Here is an 18,946-nt window from a genome sequence, read left to right as displayed (position 1 = left end):
CCGCCTAGTGACCAAAACTGGCATCCAACTTGTGACGTGCATCGCAAGTCCTTTAACCTTGGAGAGAATCACATTTTGTCCCTGTTAATTCTGCTACCCAAATAACATGTTTTTTGGGACAAATTTAACTTCAAAACGTTCATGTATAGTAAGGAGTAAGAAAACAACGAAAAAAAGATCATGTAAGGCGTTTTGTTATTTTATTTTTTAACCTTGATTAGTAAGGCGTAATTTGTTGTTTTTAAAACAACAAAAATAACGACTATGGCGTAAGGCGCTTTTTCTTTTTCTTTTAAACCTTGGCGTTATTTGTTGTTGTTTTTTACGACCATAACCGTAACCGTAAGGAGTAAAAAAAAAACCCGACTATGGCTTTTTTTTTAACCTAAGGCGTTTTTTTGTTTTTAACCTTGATTAGTAAGGCGTTGTATTTTTTTTAACAACTATGTATAGTAAGGAGTAAAAAAAAAAACGGAAAAAAAAATAACGACCATGGGGTAAGGCGCTTTTTTTTTTTTTTTTAAACCTTGGCGTTATTTGTTGTTTTTTATGACCATGGAAAGTAAGGAGTAAAAAAACAAAACAAAAAAAAACGACCATGGCTTTTTTTTTAACCTAAGGCGTTTTTTTGTTTTTAACCTTGATTAGTAAGGCGTTGTTTTTTTTAACAACTATGTATAGCAAGGAGTAAAAAAAAAATAATAAAATAAAATAAAATAACGAAAATAAAAAAAACGGAGAAAAAAAAAACCGAACAAAAAAAAGACGACCATGGCGTGGCGCATTTTTTTTTTTTTTAAACTTTGCCGTTATTTGTTGTTGTTTTTTACGACCATGGAGAGTAAGGAGTAAAAAAAAAAATGGAAAAAAAAAAATAACGACCATGGCGCTTTTTTTTTTATTTTAACCTTGCCGTTATTTGTTGTTGTTTTTTACGACCATGGAGAGTAAGGAGTAAAAAAAAACAAAAAAAAAAACGAAAAAATAAATAACCCAACAAAAAAAATAGAAAAAAAACCCAAAACTAAAAAAAAAAAACGAACAAAAAAAAAACGACCATTGCGTAAGGCGCTTTTTTTTTTATTTTTTTTTTTTTAACTTTGGCGTTATTTGTTGTTGTTTTTTATGACCAAGGAGTAAAAAAAAAAATTAAAATTAAAAATTACGAAAATAAAAAAAACGACCCCAAAAAAAACGGGGAAAAAAAACGAACAAAAAAAAACGACCATGGGGTAAGGCGCTTTTTTTTTTTTTTTACTTTGGCGTTATTTGTTGTTGTTTTTTACGACCATGGAGAGTAAGGAGTAAAAAAATAAAATAAAAAATACGAAAAATAATGACCATGGCTTTTTTTTTAACCTAAGGCGTTTTTTTGTTTTTAACCTTGATTAGTAAGGCATTGTTTTTTTAACAACTATGTATAGCAAGGAGTAAAAAAAAAAATTATAATAAAAAATTACGAAAAAAAAAAAAAAGAACAAAAAAAAAACGGAGAAAAAAAAAGAACAAAAAAAACCCCGGAAAAAAACGGAAAAAAAAAACCCAACAAAAAAAATAGAAAAAAAAACAAAAACGAACAAAAAAAAAACGACCATTGCATAAGGCGCTTTTTTTTTTTTTTACTTTGGCATTATTTGTTGTTGTTTTTTATGACCAAGGAGTAAAAAAATAAATAAAAATTAAAAATTACGAAAAAAAAAAAACGAAAAAAAAAATTAAGAACAAAAAAAAAACGGAAAAAAAAAACGACCATGGCGTAAGGCGCTTTTTCTTTTTCTTTTAAAGCTTGGCGTTATTTGTTGTTGTTTTTTACGACCGTAACCGTAAGGAGTAAAAAAAAAAAAAAACGAAAAAAAAACGACTATGGCTTTTTTTTTAACCTAAGGCGTTTTTTTGTTTTTGACCTTGATTAGTAAGGCGTTGTATTTTTTTTAACAACTATGTATAGTAAGGAGTAAAAAAAAAACGGAAAAAAAAAATAACGACCATGGCGTAAGGCGCTTTTTTTTTTTTTTTTAAACCTTGGCGTTATTTGTTGTTTTTTACGACCATGGAAAGTAAGGAGTAAAAAAAAAAAAAAAACAAATACGAAAAAAAATGACCATGGCTTTTTTTTTTAACCTAAGGCGTTTTTTTGTTTTTAACCTTGATTAGTAAAGCGTTGTTTTTTTTTAACAACTATGTATAGCAAGGAGTAAAAAAAAAAATTATAATAAAAAATTACGAGAAAAAAAAATAAAGAACAAAAAAAAAACGGAAAAAAAATAAATGACCATGACGTAAGGCGTTTTTTTTTTTTTTTTTTTAAACCTTGCCGTTATTTGTTGTTGTTTTTACGACCATGGAGAGTAAGGAGTTAAAAAAAAAAAACGAAATTCGAAAAAATAAATAACCCAACAAAAAAAATAGAAAAAAAACCCAAAACTAAAAAAAAAAAACGAACAAAAATAAAAACGACCATTGCGTAAGGCGCTTTTTTTTTTTTTAAACTTTGGCGTTATTTGTTGTTGTTTTTTATGACCAAGGAGTAAAAAAAAAATTTAAAATTAAAAATTACGAAAATAAAAAAAACGACCCCCCAAAAAACGGGGGAAAAAAACGAACAAAAAAAAAACGACCATGGGGTAAGGCGCTTTTTTTTTTTTTTACTTTGGCGTTATTTGTTGGGTTTTTTTACGACCGTGGAGAGTAAGGAGTAAAAAATAAAAATCACGAAAAATAATGACCATGGCTTTTTTTTTTAACCTAAGGTGTTTTTTTGTTTTTAACCTTGATTAGTAAGGCGTTGTTTTTTTAACAACTATGTAAAAAAAAAAATAAAGAACAAAAAAAAAAAAAAAAAAAGAAGAAAAAAAAATAAATAAATAAAGAACAAAAAATATACTTAAAAAAAATAAAGAACAAAAAAAACGGAAAAAAAAAAAGAACAAAAAAAAACGGAAAAAAAAATAAAGAACAAAAAAAAACGGAAAAAAAAATAAAGAACAAAAAAAAACGGAAAAAAATAAACCCCAACAAAAAAAATTGAAAAAAAAACAAAAACTAAAAAAAAAAACGAACAAAAAGTTTTTTTAACTTTGGTGTTATTTGTTGTTGTTTTTTATGACCAAGGAGTAAAAAAAAAAAATTAAATTTACGAAAATAAAAAAAACGACCCCAAAAAAAACGGGGAAAAAAAACGAAAAAAAAAAACGACCATGGGGTAAGGCGCTTTTTTTTTTTTTTTACTTTGGCGTTATTTGTTGTTCTTTTTTACGACCATGGAGAGTAAGGAGTAAAAAAATAAAATAAAAAATACGAAAAATAATGACCATGGCTTTTTTTTTAACCTAAGGCGTTTTTTTGTTTTTAACCTTGATTAGTAAGGCATTGTTTTTTTTAACAACTATGTATAGCAAGGAGTAAAAAAAAAAATTATAATAAAAAATTACGGAAAAAAAAAAAATTATGAAAAAAAAAACCGGAAAAAAAAGAACAAAAAAACCCGGAAAAAAACGGGGGGAAAAACCAACAAAAAAATTTGAAAAAAAAACAAAAAATAAAAAAATAAAACGAACAAAAAAAAAACGACCATTGCGTAAGCCGCTTTTTTTTTTTTTTTAACTTTGGCGTTATTTGTTGTTGTTTTTTATGACCAAGGAGTAAAAAAAAATATTTAAATTTAAAATTACGAAAATAAAAAAAACGGGGAAAAAAAACGACAATGGGGTAAGGCGCTTTTTTTTTTTTTTTTACTTTGGCGTTATTTGTTGTTGTTTTTTACGACCATGGAGAGTAAGGAGTAAAAAAATAAAATAAAAAATACGAAAAATAATGACCATGGCTTTTTTTAACCTAAGGCGTTTTTTTGTTTTTAACCTTGATTAGTAAGGCATTGTTTTTTTTAACAACTATGTATAGCAAGGAGTAAAAAAAAAATTATAATAAAAAATTACGAAAAAAAAATAAATAAAGAACAAAAAAAAACGGAAAAAAAATAAAGAACAAAAAAAACCGGAAAAAAAAATAAAGAACAAAAAAAAACGGAAAAAAATAAACCCCAACAAAAAAAATTGAAAAAAAAACAAAAACTAAAAAAAAAAACGAACAAAAAGTTTTTTTAACTTTGGTGTTATTTGTTGTTTTTTATGACCAAGGAGTAAAAAAAAATAATTAAATTTACGAAAATAAAAAAAACGACCCCAAAAAAAACGGGGAAAAAAAACGAAAAAAAAAAACGACCATGGGGTAAGGCGCTTTTTTTTTTTTTTTACTTTGGCGTTATTTGTTGTTCTTTTTTACGACCATGGAGAGTAAGGAGTAAAAAAATAAAATAAAAAATACGAAAAATAATGACCATGGCTTTTTTTTTAACCTAAGGCGTTTTTTTGTTTTTAACCTTGATTAGTAAGGCATTGTTTTTTTTAACAACTATGTATAGCAAGGAGTAAAAAAAAAAAATTATAATAAAAAAATACGAAAAAAAATAAAATAAAGAACAAAAAAAAACCGGAAAAAAAAAAGAACAAAAAAACCCGAAAATAAACGGGGAAAAAAACCAACAAAAAATTTTGAAAAAAACCCAAAAAATAAAATAATAAAACAAACAAAAAAAAAACGACCATTGCGTAAGCCACTTTTTTATTTTTTTAACTTTGGCGTTATTTGTTGTTTTTTATGACCAAGGAGTAAAAAAAAAAATTAAAATTAAAAATTACGAAAATAAAAAAAACGACCCCAAAAAAAACGGGGAAAAAAAACGAAAAAAAAAAACGACCATGGGGTAAGGCGCTTTTTTTTTTTTTTTTACTTTGGCGTTATTTGTTGTTCTTTTTTACGACCATGGAGAGTAAGGAGTAAAAAAATAAAATAAAAAATACGAAAAATAATGACCATGGCTTTTTTTTTAACCTAAGGCGTTTTTTTGTTTTTAACCTTGATTAGTAAGGCATTGTTTTTTTTAACAACTATGTATAGCAAGGAGTAAAAAAAAAAATTATAATAAAAAATTACGGAAAAAAAAAAAATTATGAAAAAAAAAACCGGAAAAAAAAGAACAAAAAAACCCGGAAAAAAACGGGGGGAAAAACCAACAAAAAAATTTGAAAAAAAAACAAAAAATAAAAAAATAAAACGAACAAAAAAAAAACGACCATTGCGTAAGCCGCTTTTTTTTTTTTTTTAACTTTGGCGTTATTTGTTGTTGTTTTTTATGACCAAGGAGTAAAAAAAAATATTTAAATTTAAAATTACGAAAATAAAAAAAACGGGGAAAAAAAACGAACAAAAAAAAACGACAATGGGGTAAGGCGCTTTTTTTTTTTTTTTTACTTTGGCGTTATTTGTTGTTGTTTTTTACGACCATGGAGAGTAAGGAGTAAAAAAATAAAATAAAAAATACGAAAAATAATGACCATGGCTTTTTTTTTAACCTAAGGCGTTTTTTTGTTTTTAACCTTGATTAGTAAGGCATTGTTTTTTTTAACAACTATGTATAGCAAGGAGTAAAAAAAAAAATTATAATAAAAAATTACGAAAAAAAAATAAATAAAGAACAAAAAAAAACGGAAAAAAAATAAAGAACAAAAAAAAACGGAAAAAAAATAAAGAACAAAAAAAACCGGAAAAAAAAATAAAGAACAAAAAAAAACGGAAAAAAATAAACCCCAACAAAAAAAATTGAAAAAAAAACAAAAACTAAAAAAAAAAACGAACAAAAAGTTTTTTTAACTTTGGTGTTATTTGTTGTTTTTTATGACCAAGGAGTAAAAAAAAATAATTAAATTTACGAAAATAAAAAAAACGACCCCAAAAAAAACGGGGAAAAAAAACGAAAAAAAAAAACGACCATGGGGTAAGGCGCTTTTTTTTTTTTTTTACTTTGGCGTTATTTGTTGTTCTTTTTTACGACCATGGAGAGTAAGGAGTAAAAAAATAAAATAAAAAATACGAAAAATAATGACCATGGCTTTTTTTTTAACCTAAGGCGTTTTTTTGTTTTTAACCTTGATTAGTAAGGCATTGTTTTTTTTAACAACTATGTATAGCAAGGAGTAAAAAAAAAAAATTATAATAAAAAAATACGAAAAAAAATAAAATAAAGAACAAAAAAAAACCGGAAAAAAAAAAGAACAAAAAAACCCGAAAATAAACGGGGAAAAAAACCAACAAAAAATTTTGAAAAAAACCCAAAAAATAAAATAATAAAACAAACAAAAAAAAAACGACCATTGCGTAAGCCACTTTTTTTTTTTTTTAACTTTGGCGTTATTTGTTGTTTTTTATGACCAAGGAGTAAAAAAAAAAATTAAAATTAAAAATTACGAAAATAAAAAAAACGACCCCAAAAAAAACGGGGAAAAAAACGAACAAAAAAAAAAACGAACGAAAAAAACGCTTTTTTTTTTTTTTTTAACTTTGCCGTTATTTGTTGTTGTTTTTTACGACCGTGGAGAGTAAGGAGTAAAAAATAAAAATTACGAAAAATAATGACCATGGCTTTTTTTTTTAACCTAAGGCGTTTTTTTGTTTTTAACCTTGATTAGTAAGGCGTTGTTTTTTTTTAACAACTATGTATAGCAAGGAGTAAAAAAATAAAATAAAAAAATAAAAAACGGAAAAAAAAATTAACCAACATAAAAAAAACGACAAAAAAAGTAAAACGAACAAAAAAAATACGACCATGGCGTAAGGCTTTTTTTTTTTTTAACCTTGCCGTTATTTGTTGTTTTTTACAACCATGTATAGTAAGGAGGAGAAGAAGAAAAAAATGACCATAGTAAGGCGTTTAAAAAAAAATCTTGATGAGTAAGGCGTTATTTAATTTTAACGACCGTGGATGGTAAAGCTCGGGAATGTTGCTACGCCACTTTCCTTGAGAGAAGAAATCAACTGAGAAGAAGTTTGGTTTTCATTTATTCCACTTTAATGATGAGGAGGCACAGGTGGGTGTGTGCGGTCATCTGTTCGGCCTTCTGGCGGGACTTCCGGCGATACTCGGGCAGATGTTGGACGATCCAGTTGGCCCGCGCCAACATAATTGACATGACCCCAAAAAATTGCAATTCAGACAGAGGAAAAAAAACACACACACACAGTTGTTGATTTCAACTTCTCTATTTTGGTGATAATTTTGTTTGGTTGGCTAAAATGTGTAGAATTTATTTTTTTTCTTCTTCAGAAACATGGGGTGGATCGGGGGAGAAATTGCTGGAAAACTGAAAATAAACACACTTTTTTTTTTTAAATAAAGTTAATTTTTTATGTTAACGTCAAATTAACCTATTATTTTTGTTGGACCTTTTTGTCTGGGCTAAAGGTCACTTTGACCTTCAAAAGGAAAAGGTGCACGTAACTAGTGTGCCACCATCTAGCGGTCAACAATGGCATTACACCTCAAATAGATAGGAGCAACAAACTAGTAACTGTAAAAAGCAACAAAATAAAATAAACATAACAGCAAGACTGCAAAACCCGGCACCTTCGATGGAGGCGTTATACTGTACAATACTTTTAGTAATACTCATTTATTTTTTGTAAATACATGAAACTCATTTGACCAGTGAGACATCATGCCATCGCTTGCGTCAGGAAAAGCGGCCAACTTTCCATGTCCAACTCAAAAAGCTCCAACTGACACAAGTGGGCGAACCTTTCCATTCAAATAAAACTGTCCAGTTTGCACATAAAAATTAGCCGTGACCTTTGGACTGTGGGCTAATACACTTCCTGCAACAAGAATGTCAGATAAGAAATAGACAGTTATATGATATGATGAATTTATATTGAGGAAATATTTGCTGACAAGTGCGATGCAGTTGTTGGTTTTTTTTTTTCATTACATAAGACGCTCACAGTGGGACTCCAACGTGAGGGTTCTTAAAACATGACCCGAGTCAAGTGAGTCAAGTGCAGGCCTCTTGTTTGTTTGTGTTTTCTAGTCTGGACGAATGTTGCTACAGATGCATGATGATATAATGATCTTCAGAACAAAATAACCTTCAAATAGGATCATTTGCAGCGTTAATGGCTTACAAAAAGTCAAAATATTCCGCATCATGTAAAGGGGGACACGTTCTTGTCAATTTATGAGATCGACATTTGACAGATTGCACATTTGGACAATAGCAACGCAGCGTGGGCGTTGCTTGGGTGGACGCGCGCCTCCTATTGGTGCGCCGACACAAAGGGGCGTGGCCACGGAGGTTAGTTTGACCAAAACACGAGGGCCCGCGAGCACTCGCCGAGCAGTCAAGTCGAGAAAAAAGCTGCAAGAAAGCCAATGGAGCGACAAACACGACACTAAACGAGGCAAAAAGCAGGTAGGACACAACGACGACCACTTTCTAAAAAACTTAACGTCACTCTTGTCGTCATTTTTGGAAGCTTTTTTTTGCCACAACGACCTAACACGTCACAACGTGACGTCAGGAGTCTTTTTTTTTTTTTACTGGGTCATGTTGTCGAACTTTTGGACTCATCCTCAAACCAAAGCAAGAATAGAAAAAAATAGTCTAAAGAAAGCGCCAGGTGCGGTTCTTCACTAAAGCATAAGTCCTCTTGATTTCCTCAAATCCATTCAATGCTTTTATTTTTTTAATTTAATTGCTGTCCAATTGGAAGCATTCGTCTCAAAATTTTGGTTTTTCACATGAAAAAAAAAAAACTTACCCTGAAAATTCGAAGTCATTTTCCCACATAAGTGATCAAAATTCAACATTTTGAAAAAGGTCATGCAGGGGTAAAAATAAGTTCATGCTCGTCAATATTAAGACCTTATGCACACTCATTTTGCAAACATCACAAGTGCAAACAAGGTGAAAAGCCCCACCGCAAACAACCCATGCTCACTTCTCATTTCCAGCAGGGGTTTCTGTGAATAATGCAGGAGAGGTCCCCCAAAAATCCACCATTAGGTGAATTTGTCAATTTGACTTGGACCCAAAATGCACGTTTGCCATTTTGTTTTGGCAGTGAAACCCAAATTAACTTGAACGGGTTGCTAATTGCACTTTGGCTGAAAAACACGGCACAGTACCCCAAAAAAATCTAAATGGAATCATAATAGTACATGTGGTGTTTTTATATAGCGCTTAATTGACACCATGTGTCGCCCCAAGCCTCATTTTTGCCTCGTTTGAAAACATTGGAGTGTAAATATACAGCCAATATGCCAACGCAGCCACATCCAATGTACGGAAAGGTTTTCCTTTTTCGTTTTAAGTTGTACCAGCTAGCTAGCGCTAAGCTAACCCGAGAGGGTGACGACTTTCTCCAGTCCAATGTCCGAGTTTGCAAAAGGCCTTTTTTGCGAGGATGACGTCACAGTGCACGTCACACGTTCATTGTCACTCTAATCTGAAAATTCGGACCCGGGATTCGTTTTGGACCCGGGCTTCGTTTTGGACCCGGGATTCGTTTTGAACGGCCAATTTGCATCTCAGTTCAACTGGCCCAATTGATGAATGTGTTTTTTGTCTCCACCTTCACGTGCGGTGTAGGGTCGCTGCTCGGCGCTCTCCGATGGACTCCGACAGCCAGACCAAGGTGATGTCCCGGCAGTCCTCGGGGGACCCGTCCGGCGATGACTCCCCGGCCCACCAAACGGTCACGGGCCGTCCAGGTAATAATGTTCTGCTCGCAATCGTTTCTTCAACACATTCAAAGCTCAATTGTTAGCTTGATGATTACCTTAGGTTAAAAACAAAAACAAAACAAAAAAAAACAACACCATAGAATCATGGATTATAATTGGATAAAAATGAGATTTAAAAAAATATATATTATAAGATAATAGTAATGGAGCCAACATTTTAGATGCACTTTCTTCATGAATGTTAATATTTATTGTTATAGTATTAAGAAACCAAGCGTGTACCTACACAAGACCAAATATATTTCGATGTTACATATTTTTTGTTAATGTAATATTTTATGTATAAATGTAGAAAATCTTAGTGGCCACGAAGCGGTGCCCGTCTAAACCAGCCACAAGGAAATAGTGACGAATGGATAACGAGGATTTTTATGATCATTATTTCAATGTTGTCGTTCATTAGATTGCGACGGCGTGCTTATTTTTAGCTGGTGGCCTTTGGTTAGCGCTCAGTCAGCGCTTGTTCTCAAATGAACTGTTTTCACAATCTTACTACTCACGCTGCGTGCGCTTGCAGAGGCTATGAAAAGTCTACACACCCCCTCTTCGAATGGCAGGCGCTTGTGCTATAAAAAGTAAAAAAAAAAGATCAAGTTACCCGTAAATCATTTTCAAACTTTTTTTAATCATTGGGCAACATCTTAACTTGTCAAAAAAAAAAACACACAAGCAAACGCGCCTGTCAAGTGAGTTAAGCCCGGCGGTGTTTAAAGTCCAATCGACGCGCATACTTGGCTGCTCATTCAGGAATTAAAACCTCTGACAACAAAAATGTTCCCCAATCAAGCAAAACAAACAAACAAACGCCGCATACAGAGAAATGTTCTTTAGAATTTGGGCTGTCACTGTCCGGTAGTTTAATTAATTCAAAAAAAAAAAAAATTCAATTAATTCATTAAAATGTTGTACCAAACCATTTTTTCCCCACAATTACCATTTATTAACTAATTGTTTATTTTGTATTGTTACGTGATAAAAAAAACTTTTTACATGGTTGTAAAAAATGTTTTTTTGAAAATAATGGTTGCATTTAGTTTTCCACTGTAAAAGCAGATGTTTGCAAATGTCTCGTTTTGATCGAATACAAAAGATAATTGGTTTGTTTTTATGAAGGACTACAAAGATGGATAAATAACTAATAATGTGGATTTAATACGGGTGTCCGGCGGTGTCAAATTTGTAATCGTAAATCGCATGACTGCAATACTTCGCTAAAATTGAATTTTGAACCGCTACTGCCACCTGTGGTCAGAAAATGAAAATGAATTTTGCCGCATGAAGACGTGCAAAAGGACTCACGGGCGCACAATTTTGCCTTCAGCGGGCTGCAGTTGTCTGGTGGCGGCAGCGGCCGTGTCGGCGTCTGTGAGCGGCCTGATGCTCGGGTACGAGATGGGCGTGACGTCGGGCGTGCTGCTGCAGCTGCGCGGCGTCCTGTCGCTGTCGTGCCGCCAGCAGGAGCTGCTGGTCAGCTCGCAGCTGCTGGGCGCGCTGCTCATCTGCCTGGCCGGCGGACCCGTCCTGGACCGCTACGGCCGGCGCCGCTCCTTGCTGCTGAGCGCCGGCCTGGTGGTGGGCGGCACGGCGCTGCTCATGGTCGCCGCCTCGCTGCCGGCCTTGGCGTCGGGCCGCGCCGTGGTGGGCATGGGCACGTCGCTGTCGGGCACGGCGGCGTGCCTGTACATCGCCGAGATCTCGCCGCGGGAACGCCGCGGCCTGCTGGTGACGTTGTACGAGCTGATGCTGGTGCTGGGCGTCATGTTGGGCTTCGGCTGCAGTTACGCCTTCGCCGACGTGCCCCGCGGCTGGGTCTACACCTTCGGACTGGTCATCCCGCCGGCGCTGCTTCAGATGGCCGCCCTGGTGTTCCTCCCCCCCAGTCCGAGGTTCCTGGTGGCGCGGGGTCAGCCCGAGCGGGCCAGGGAGGTTCTGGCGCGCTTGCGGGGCGGCGCCAAAGAGCAAGTGGACGCAGAACTGCGAGATATCCAAATGGGGTTGAAGGAAGAGTCGGAACACGGCTTCCTGGAGCTCTTCAGCGCCAAGTCCAACCTGCGCTCGCGGCTCCTGACGGGCGTGGCGCTGGTGTTCCTCCAGCAGGCCACGGGGCAGCCCAACATCCTGTCGTACGCGTCGCCCCTGCTGCGCGGCGTGGGCTTCCGCAGCGATGCCGCCGCCACCCTGGCGTCTACCGGCTTCGGCGCCGTCAAGGTGGCGGGCGCCATCCCGGCCGTGCTGCTGGTGGACCGCGTGGGGCCCAAGAGCTTCCTGTGCGTGGGCTCGGCCGCCATGGGGGTGTCGCTGGCGGCGCTCGGCGCGCTCACGCTGCACGGCCGCACGCAGCTCAGCAGCCTGTGCGTCAGCCAGCCGCCGGCAAACCGCACCGACGTTTCCTGGGACAACCGCACGCAACCGTTTCTCACCGGCGCCCCCGTCTGGCAGACGGATGAGGACGGGCCGGTGCAAAGCGGGCCCGTGGACGGCGACGAGTCGTCTTCACTCAAGTGGGCGTCGCTCATCAGCTTGCTGGTGTTTGTTGCCGGCTTCTCCATCGGCTTGGGGCCAAGTGAGTAACGCACGTTCGCGCCAGATTAGGCGAAAATTTCCACAACTTTTTGGGTCAAAAAGAGAAATGATCGGTTATCAGGAAACGGACAAAATAACTAACGATAAAAGTGAACAAAACATTTTTGTGAATCAAATAAAATGAGAGTGCGCTATTTCAAACAAAAACTACCGAAACGAAACGCTACATTTATTAAACTAGCTATAATTATAGCGAAAATTAATTGAATAATTTCACCCATGAGCTTTGGATGTTCATTTTTAATTTAGTATTACTGTTTGGTTATACAAAAAAAAATATAGATGTTTTTTTTTATATATATATATATATAAAAAAAATATATAGATGTTTTTTTATATATATATAAAAATATATATATAGATGTTTTTTATATATATATATATATATATATATATATATATATATATATATATATATATATATATATATATATATATAAATCGAGCTCTCAACATACACTATATTAAAATAAATCAAAATTAATAAAATAGTAAATTTAATTGAATAAAAAAATAAGTAAAAAAACATTTTTGAAAAATAAAAAGTATAAAAAGAAAAGAAAAAAACAAACCCTCTCTAAACACTAATTGTTTGGTCCAGACGTCCCCAAATGCCCCCCATTTATATTCCAAATGTTAATGAACTCAATTACCTTCAACAACTTTATAGCATTTTAACGGTTTAATATTGTGTTCTTTGATTATATTATGACAGTAAATACACAAAAAAAATCTAATTTAGCAAATTTGTTCTGCTTTATTATGCGTTAAAGTCTCCCATGCATAAATCCCTACTTTCAAAATGGTATCACTTGAAATTGTACAGGAAACATTTCTTGCATAATGTTTAAGACATCCAAAGCGTCATATAGCACTTTAGAGCGCCTCATTGTCAGCCACGAGTGTACGCACATCATTGCCAGAATGTGGCTTTTCCCAATTTTTTTTTGCACGTCATTTCACGAACCCCCAAGTTGCGACTCTCGGACCCCGTTTGAGAACCACTGATAAACTATTTGTTGCACTGTTTCTTGAGAGGGACAAAGTGCACACGCTATCAACAAGCAAGCAGTCGTGTCAGATAATCAAGTGCCGCTCGTTCGTGTGTGCGTGTTTGACTTGCCAGTGGTGTACGTGGTCCTCAGCGAGATCTTCCCGATGGGGGTGCGAGGGCGAGCCGTGTCGGTGGTGTCGGCCGTCAACTGGGCCACCAACCTGCTCATCTCCATGACCTTCCTCACCATGACGGGTGCGTTGGCGCGCTGGCGTTCTCACCTGGGAAAGCTGCACATTCGCCTCGTCATCCTCATAATAGGAAATATTTGGGGAAAACGCTTTGGTCACACCATAATGTCATAATGATAATTATTCTTGTGTAAAAAGCCTAGTTTACGAATAACAAATGTATTAATACTCCTCCAGATAGCCTAATACTATAATACTATGTTTAGCTAAATGTACAAATTGATTTTGAAATTGTGATGTTGAAATGGCGATAAAGAAGTTTATACTTCTTTCTATTCTTTTTTTCAAACATGGATGTTCAACTTGCAAGTTTTGGCTTTTATGCATGTTTGAAATAAAAATTCAAATCAAAATCAATTGGAATTGAACACAAAAGTTAGAAACATGTTAGCAATATATTGGTTACTGTTGCTATGCTACACGATAATAAAAAACAAAAAAAGCGGAGTCCAGCTTTGCTATCTTTGACAAGGACGAAATGTTCTTCGCATACATCTCGCAAATGACGTGCAGCTGTTCCTAACTAACCGCATTTGAGCTTTACATGCCTGAGGGCAGCATAACGCTCATAAATGTTGTTTTTTTTGTTTTAAAGAGAAGATAGGCGTTCCGAACATGATGTTCCTGTACGCCGCCATGAGTTTCGTGCTGCTGGTGTTCGTCATCCTCTACGTGCCCGACACGAGAGGTCGCACGCTGGAGGAAATCTCCAAAGAGCTGGCCAAGAAGTGAGTTGCCGCACAAGTCCGACCGGTCGCACGACCTCATCCGTCCTCGTTTCTCCAGGAAGCAGTTTGAATTCAGCCTGTGCGCGAAGGTTCAAACTCCGGAGAGGAGCGGAATGCTCAGGGAGATGCCGGCCAACATCCTGTGAGCGGCCGCCGGACCGCTCGTCAACTCGACGTTCAACTCACTCCACGTCAATCAAGTCGTTCACTGTCAAGACGTTTTCAAAAGCCAGATCCTCAAACTACTGCCGGCAGCTCTCAATAAAAAAAATAATAATAAAAAAAAAGGAAAAAAAAAGAAAAATAATAATAAAAAAAATAAAAATAAAAGAAAAAAAAAAAGAAAGAAAAAAGAAAATGCTCTCAATATTTTGGCTGCCATGTCACGGTCCACATGATGTTGGCGTGACGATTTAACCGAGAGGAGACATTTCTTCATCGGGTGAAAAGAAATCATCTTGGGAACTGCATCATCTTTATTTGGTCACAATTCTAACTTTGTTCTTATTTAGGTTCAATTGTTATTTATGTGCAAATGCACTTTAAATAAGATTGAGTCGTTTTATTGTTTCTTTTTTCAAGATCAAGGCAGTGTTGATGATCAAATGACATGTTGCAGTATATTGTGAAATCTACTTTTTAGGAAAAAAACTAAAACATTTTTCATCAACATGTCTGCATTTTAATATTGCTCATGATGGTGACCTTTTTTCCTGTGTTTTTTTTTTTTTTTTTTGAATAAACGGTACCTGGTGTAAAACGTTTGTGCTGATCTCAAACCCAAAGTGACGCAACACTGCCATCTTCAGGAATATGAGTCACTGCAGTGGTTAACAAACGTGAATTTTGCAGACATGCTTACCTGTTGAGCAATGGATTCTGTTTCTATCTAAATGTTTGCATTCTCTCAAACACAAATGTCTGCTTTATTTATGACATCTTTATTTTTCTATAAAATACAAAAAAGGTCGCACATGTTGAAGTGGCGGAAAAACACGTCGAGGGCGTCACACTCGATCCGCTTTCAAACGGATCGTACAACATTGACCGGATTTTAAGAGTAATGTGTTTAAAACGAGTGAATTGTTGCATCTGCATGAGCATAAATATTAAAAGTTGGTCTCACCCCTCGCGTGTCAGCACCACTTGAAGCGCAACCAAGCTTAAAGTCGCAGTTTGTAGCCGTTGAAACCTTCTCAACCTGCACAAAGACAACCTCAATAAAAATGAAAAGTTACCCCATACACACTGGGGGGGCCAATCCTGGAATAACAATCATACAAAATCATATTTACAATTTTACAGCGCGTGTGAGGAAATGTACAAGCGCTTAGCGCGAGACACCGCCGTCAAGCCGAACACGAGAGATGAAGAGAGGTTTGTCGTTTTCCGTGGACGGAGAAAATTGTCTTCCGCTTTACTTGTGCCGATGGGACCGCGGCAGTTTTTCAACGCAGACGTTTTGGGCTTTTTTCCCTTTTACACTCGTAAAAGGACTGCGAGTCCACAAGAAGCGTCCGTCCCGTCCGTCTTGGAAATCCACGAGAAGGTGAAAGAAGCGCTCCTCACTTGCACAGCGGCTTCTTGCACTCAAAGAGGAGCGGGTACACCTGCTCCACGGCCGTGGCCACGTTCTGCACGTTTGGTCCTGTCGGGGTCACGGGGTCACCGTGAGAGAGAGAGAGCAACAAATCAGTACCACACTGGCAGCTTGGAACTCCCGTCACGTCCCGCGCTCGGATTGCGCCCGGGGATCAGATTTGTTACGCAACCTGATCGCAATACTTGACTTGCGGTTTTCTTGTTGCCCGCTCAGGTGTGTGTTCTACGTGCGCGGTACCTGTGACGGTGAGGCTGCCGGTGGAGAACACCTGGATGGTGGCCTTGATGGTTTTGATCCTGTAGGTGGCGGCGGGGTGGAGCTCAGGCTCGTAACTGACACAACACAACATTTTGCACTCATTGACAATTCGGGCAATTTCAAAGTCTGACCTGCAGCATTTAGGCGCAATTTCACAACACACCTGGAATGCACTGCAACATATTATTATATTACACCTTAAAGCACTACATACTTTAGGTATCATGTATCTTTTTTTTTTTTTGTCCAAGGACATCCACATGATTTTTATTGGCTTGGAATCCAATAGATGCTGCTTTCCATAAAACCATTTGCACTAGTTGACAAAGTATGCTACTAGTATGACTGCTGACATAACATTCTACTAGTGCCTCACTGTGCACTCGTGTCTTTTGATAAGTGCAACAGTTTTTTGAGACGCAAAATTCTGCTGAGGCGTCGCCACTAGGGGTCGCCCTTGCTCCAAATATTGCAAGACGCGGAGGGGAGCTGAAAAGTGTGGCGCTGTGCTGCCCTACCTGGCGATGGGCCTGTTCTTCTTGGTGAAGTCCACCAGGTGGATGGAAAAGGGCATGGAGCACACGGCCAGCACGTTCACCACCTTGAAGGCCGAGAACCTCACCTGAGCACAACACGTGTCGACGTCAAACAGCCGCCGCCTCGATGGGACAATTGAAAAGTGACAATTCGCACCTTGAAGCCGATTTTTTGCAGGCATCGCGCCAGCCGGCGAGCACCTTGCTTCGCCTCTTCCTCGCTGAAAGACGGAGGAGAGCGAGAAGGGATTATTACAGTGGTCAACATTGATCAGCAAAATGCCTCATCAAGCATGAAATCCGCATTTATTTGCACGCAGCTCAAAGAAGCTTCTGCTTTCAAATCAAGCGGACGTGACAAGTCATTTCTACCTTGTTGCTCCAGTGCAGATAATTTTCCCTGAGGACCAAATGGAAGCGGTTATCTTGGGCTTACGAAGCTTCATGAGAACTTTCTGAAAAACGCACGCAAAGTTGTTTTTGTTATATTTGCCAGTTATATCACACAAAACACAACAGTTGGTTTCTCGCAGGGCCCTTTTGTAAAATTACTTGTAGAGCATACAGTAAAAAAATAATAATAATAATCTGTAGACCTAGCATAGACCCTTGTGGAACACCAACAGTATCCAAATGCGTCCTCTGTTTACGACAGAGTTCCAGCCCTACAGCATGACAAAAATTCATAGGCAATAACTGTACACTCAAATAAAAACATCCCATCCATGCGCGCACGTCATTGCGAGCGCCGCAATGGCAGACATCATCCTTACCCCCACCTCCGGCTTGTAGATGACGTTGGTTCCCTCCAGGGCGATGGTGCGCAGGTTGAGGTGGCACCTGGTCCTGAATGTCGCCACCACGTTGGTGATGATGATATCCAGAGTGTCATCGTTGCTGGAATCCATGGAGGAAGTGTGTGCGTGTATGCGTGTTTCACAGAGAGGACCAGACGGGGGCTCGCTCTTCAATCGTCCACCATCGTCATGACGTTACGTGCCCGTCACGCCGGGTCAAGCCTGGAGGAAAGGAAGACCCATGTTTATGATCATTTATGTGACATCTACCCAGTACAAGGGCATGAAAGGATGTGGAGGTGTACAGAATTAGCCAATCACATTCAAAATTCATCTTTAAAAAAATATATATATATATATATATTTTTACGCGAGTCATCACACACCAGCCAACATTTGATGTGCCTCGGAATAAAGTTTAGATGTGCTAGTAGGCTTTTCCCGATGGTAGAGAAGAGTGGGCAAATATTGGCACATCATGATGTGCCAGTGTCAGAACACAAAAGATACTTTTGCACTACGGTATTGTCTCAAAATCAGTTTGAGGCCATGCAATTGCATATGGATGGCATAACGTTAAGGTAGGCTTTTTATTTTCCGCTTTTTCAATTTCCTCCTTACAAATGAACAGATCTACCTAACCTGACTCACTAGTTACAACCTAGCAACTTACCTTGACATGCAGTAGATTGCTATTTTATCTTTTTTGAAATCAAACATCCACCTCTCTCCCTGATGCTGAGTCACTTGCTAGCCCCCCGCAAGCACAACAAGCCCGCGTTGTCGTCGCTTTAGTACAAAACTTGCACGCTTGGCGAATGAAAGCGGCGATCGTGCACATCGTGCACATCACAGGTCCACTTGTCCAAAGCGTTTCGTCTCCTCAGCGCCCCAACACAAAGACTGTGTTACACTTGACCGTTGAGCTTTGTGGGAACTCTCACGGGCTGCCATCGCGAGCCTCCCCTCCGACTACTCACGACAGACACTTTGATCAATAAACGCAATAGTCAGAGTTAGGATGAAATTACGCACAATTACGCAAAAATTGACGTCAAACGAGGACAAGGTGCATCGGCTAGCTAGCTAGCTAGATAGCTAGCTAGGAGGCTAAGCTAGGCTAAAATCGATGGGGGTGGGGGGGCGACACAGTATTATCTACCCAGTGGTCGTTTTCGTTGTAAACTCGCCGCGACGCAAAACTTTGGATACGAATTATTGTAGCTTTGTGACTAAAACATGGACACAAACCAACAAATAAAAGCACCAGAGCGACATGAAGTATGAATGAAAAGTTGTTAGCATGTCGAGCTAGCAGTCCTTCAGATGCCACTGAGGATTTTCCATTGCGCAATTAATGTTCGTTTTGATGTGAAATGTTGCGTTTGGATTGTTTTCGGTACCTCATCCGCGTGTCAATGCGGGAGTCCCCACAGACTTTAACGAGCTCGTCAACCGGATTGTTTGTTTATTCCCTTCGCGCAAGATGGGAAAGAAAAAAAAATACAAATGACTGCGCCACCTAGCAAAACACTTTCCGGATAGAGCTTACAAAATAAAAG

At 37.4% G+C, this 18,946-nt stretch overlaps 2 protein-coding genes across 4 annotated transcripts; one reads left to right on the top strand and one right to left on the bottom strand.

The window, feature by feature from the left end:
• Positions 1–8,194: 8,194 nt before the first annotated feature.
• Positions 8,195–15,274, top strand: slc2a12 (solute carrier family 2 member 12). The gene is made up of 6 exons (XM_086061499.1): positions 8,195–8,300; positions 9,480–9,601; positions 10,956–12,197; positions 13,344–13,466; positions 14,058–14,190; positions 14,249–15,274. The coding sequence occupies exons 2-6, from the start codon at positions 9,502–9,504 to the stop codon at positions 14,334–14,336; spliced, it is 1,686 nt and encodes a 561-aa protein (XP_085917625.1). The 5' UTR covers positions 8,195–8,300; positions 9,480–9,501; the 3' UTR covers positions 14,337–15,274.
• Positions 15,111–18,938, bottom strand: tbpl1 (TBP-like 1). 3 transcript variants are annotated; one of them, XM_086061500.1, is made up of 7 exons: positions 18,788–18,938; positions 17,361–17,606; positions 16,960–17,042; positions 16,745–16,808; positions 16,570–16,673; positions 16,031–16,125; positions 15,111–15,838 (listed from the first exon to the last, which is right to left on the bottom strand). In XM_086061500.1, the coding sequence occupies exons 2-7, from the start codon at positions 17,493–17,495 to the stop codon at positions 15,756–15,758; spliced, it is 564 nt and encodes a 187-aa protein (XP_085917626.1). In that variant the 5' UTR covers positions 17,496–17,606; positions 18,788–18,938; the 3' UTR covers positions 15,111–15,755. The 3 variants fall into 3 exon arrangements, with proteins under 3 accessions (XP_085917626.1, XP_085917628.1, XP_085917627.1); XM_086061502.1 differs by having other exon boundaries at positions 17,367–17,606; XM_086061501.1 differs by lacking the exon at positions 18,788–18,938 and adding an exon at positions 18,058–18,351.
• Between the last annotated feature and the right edge of the window lie 8 nt (positions 18,939–18,946).

The sequence above is a fragment of the Leptonotus elevatus genome, chromosome 18, assembly GCF_054856555.1.
Source record: "Leptonotus elevatus isolate MCC_2025b chromosome 18, RoL_Lele_1.0, whole genome shotgun sequence".
Classification (NCBI taxonomy): domain Eukaryota; kingdom Metazoa; phylum Chordata; class Actinopteri; order Syngnathiformes; family Syngnathidae; genus Leptonotus; species Leptonotus elevatus.
This window is presented reverse-complemented; position numbering and strand designations above follow the sequence as displayed.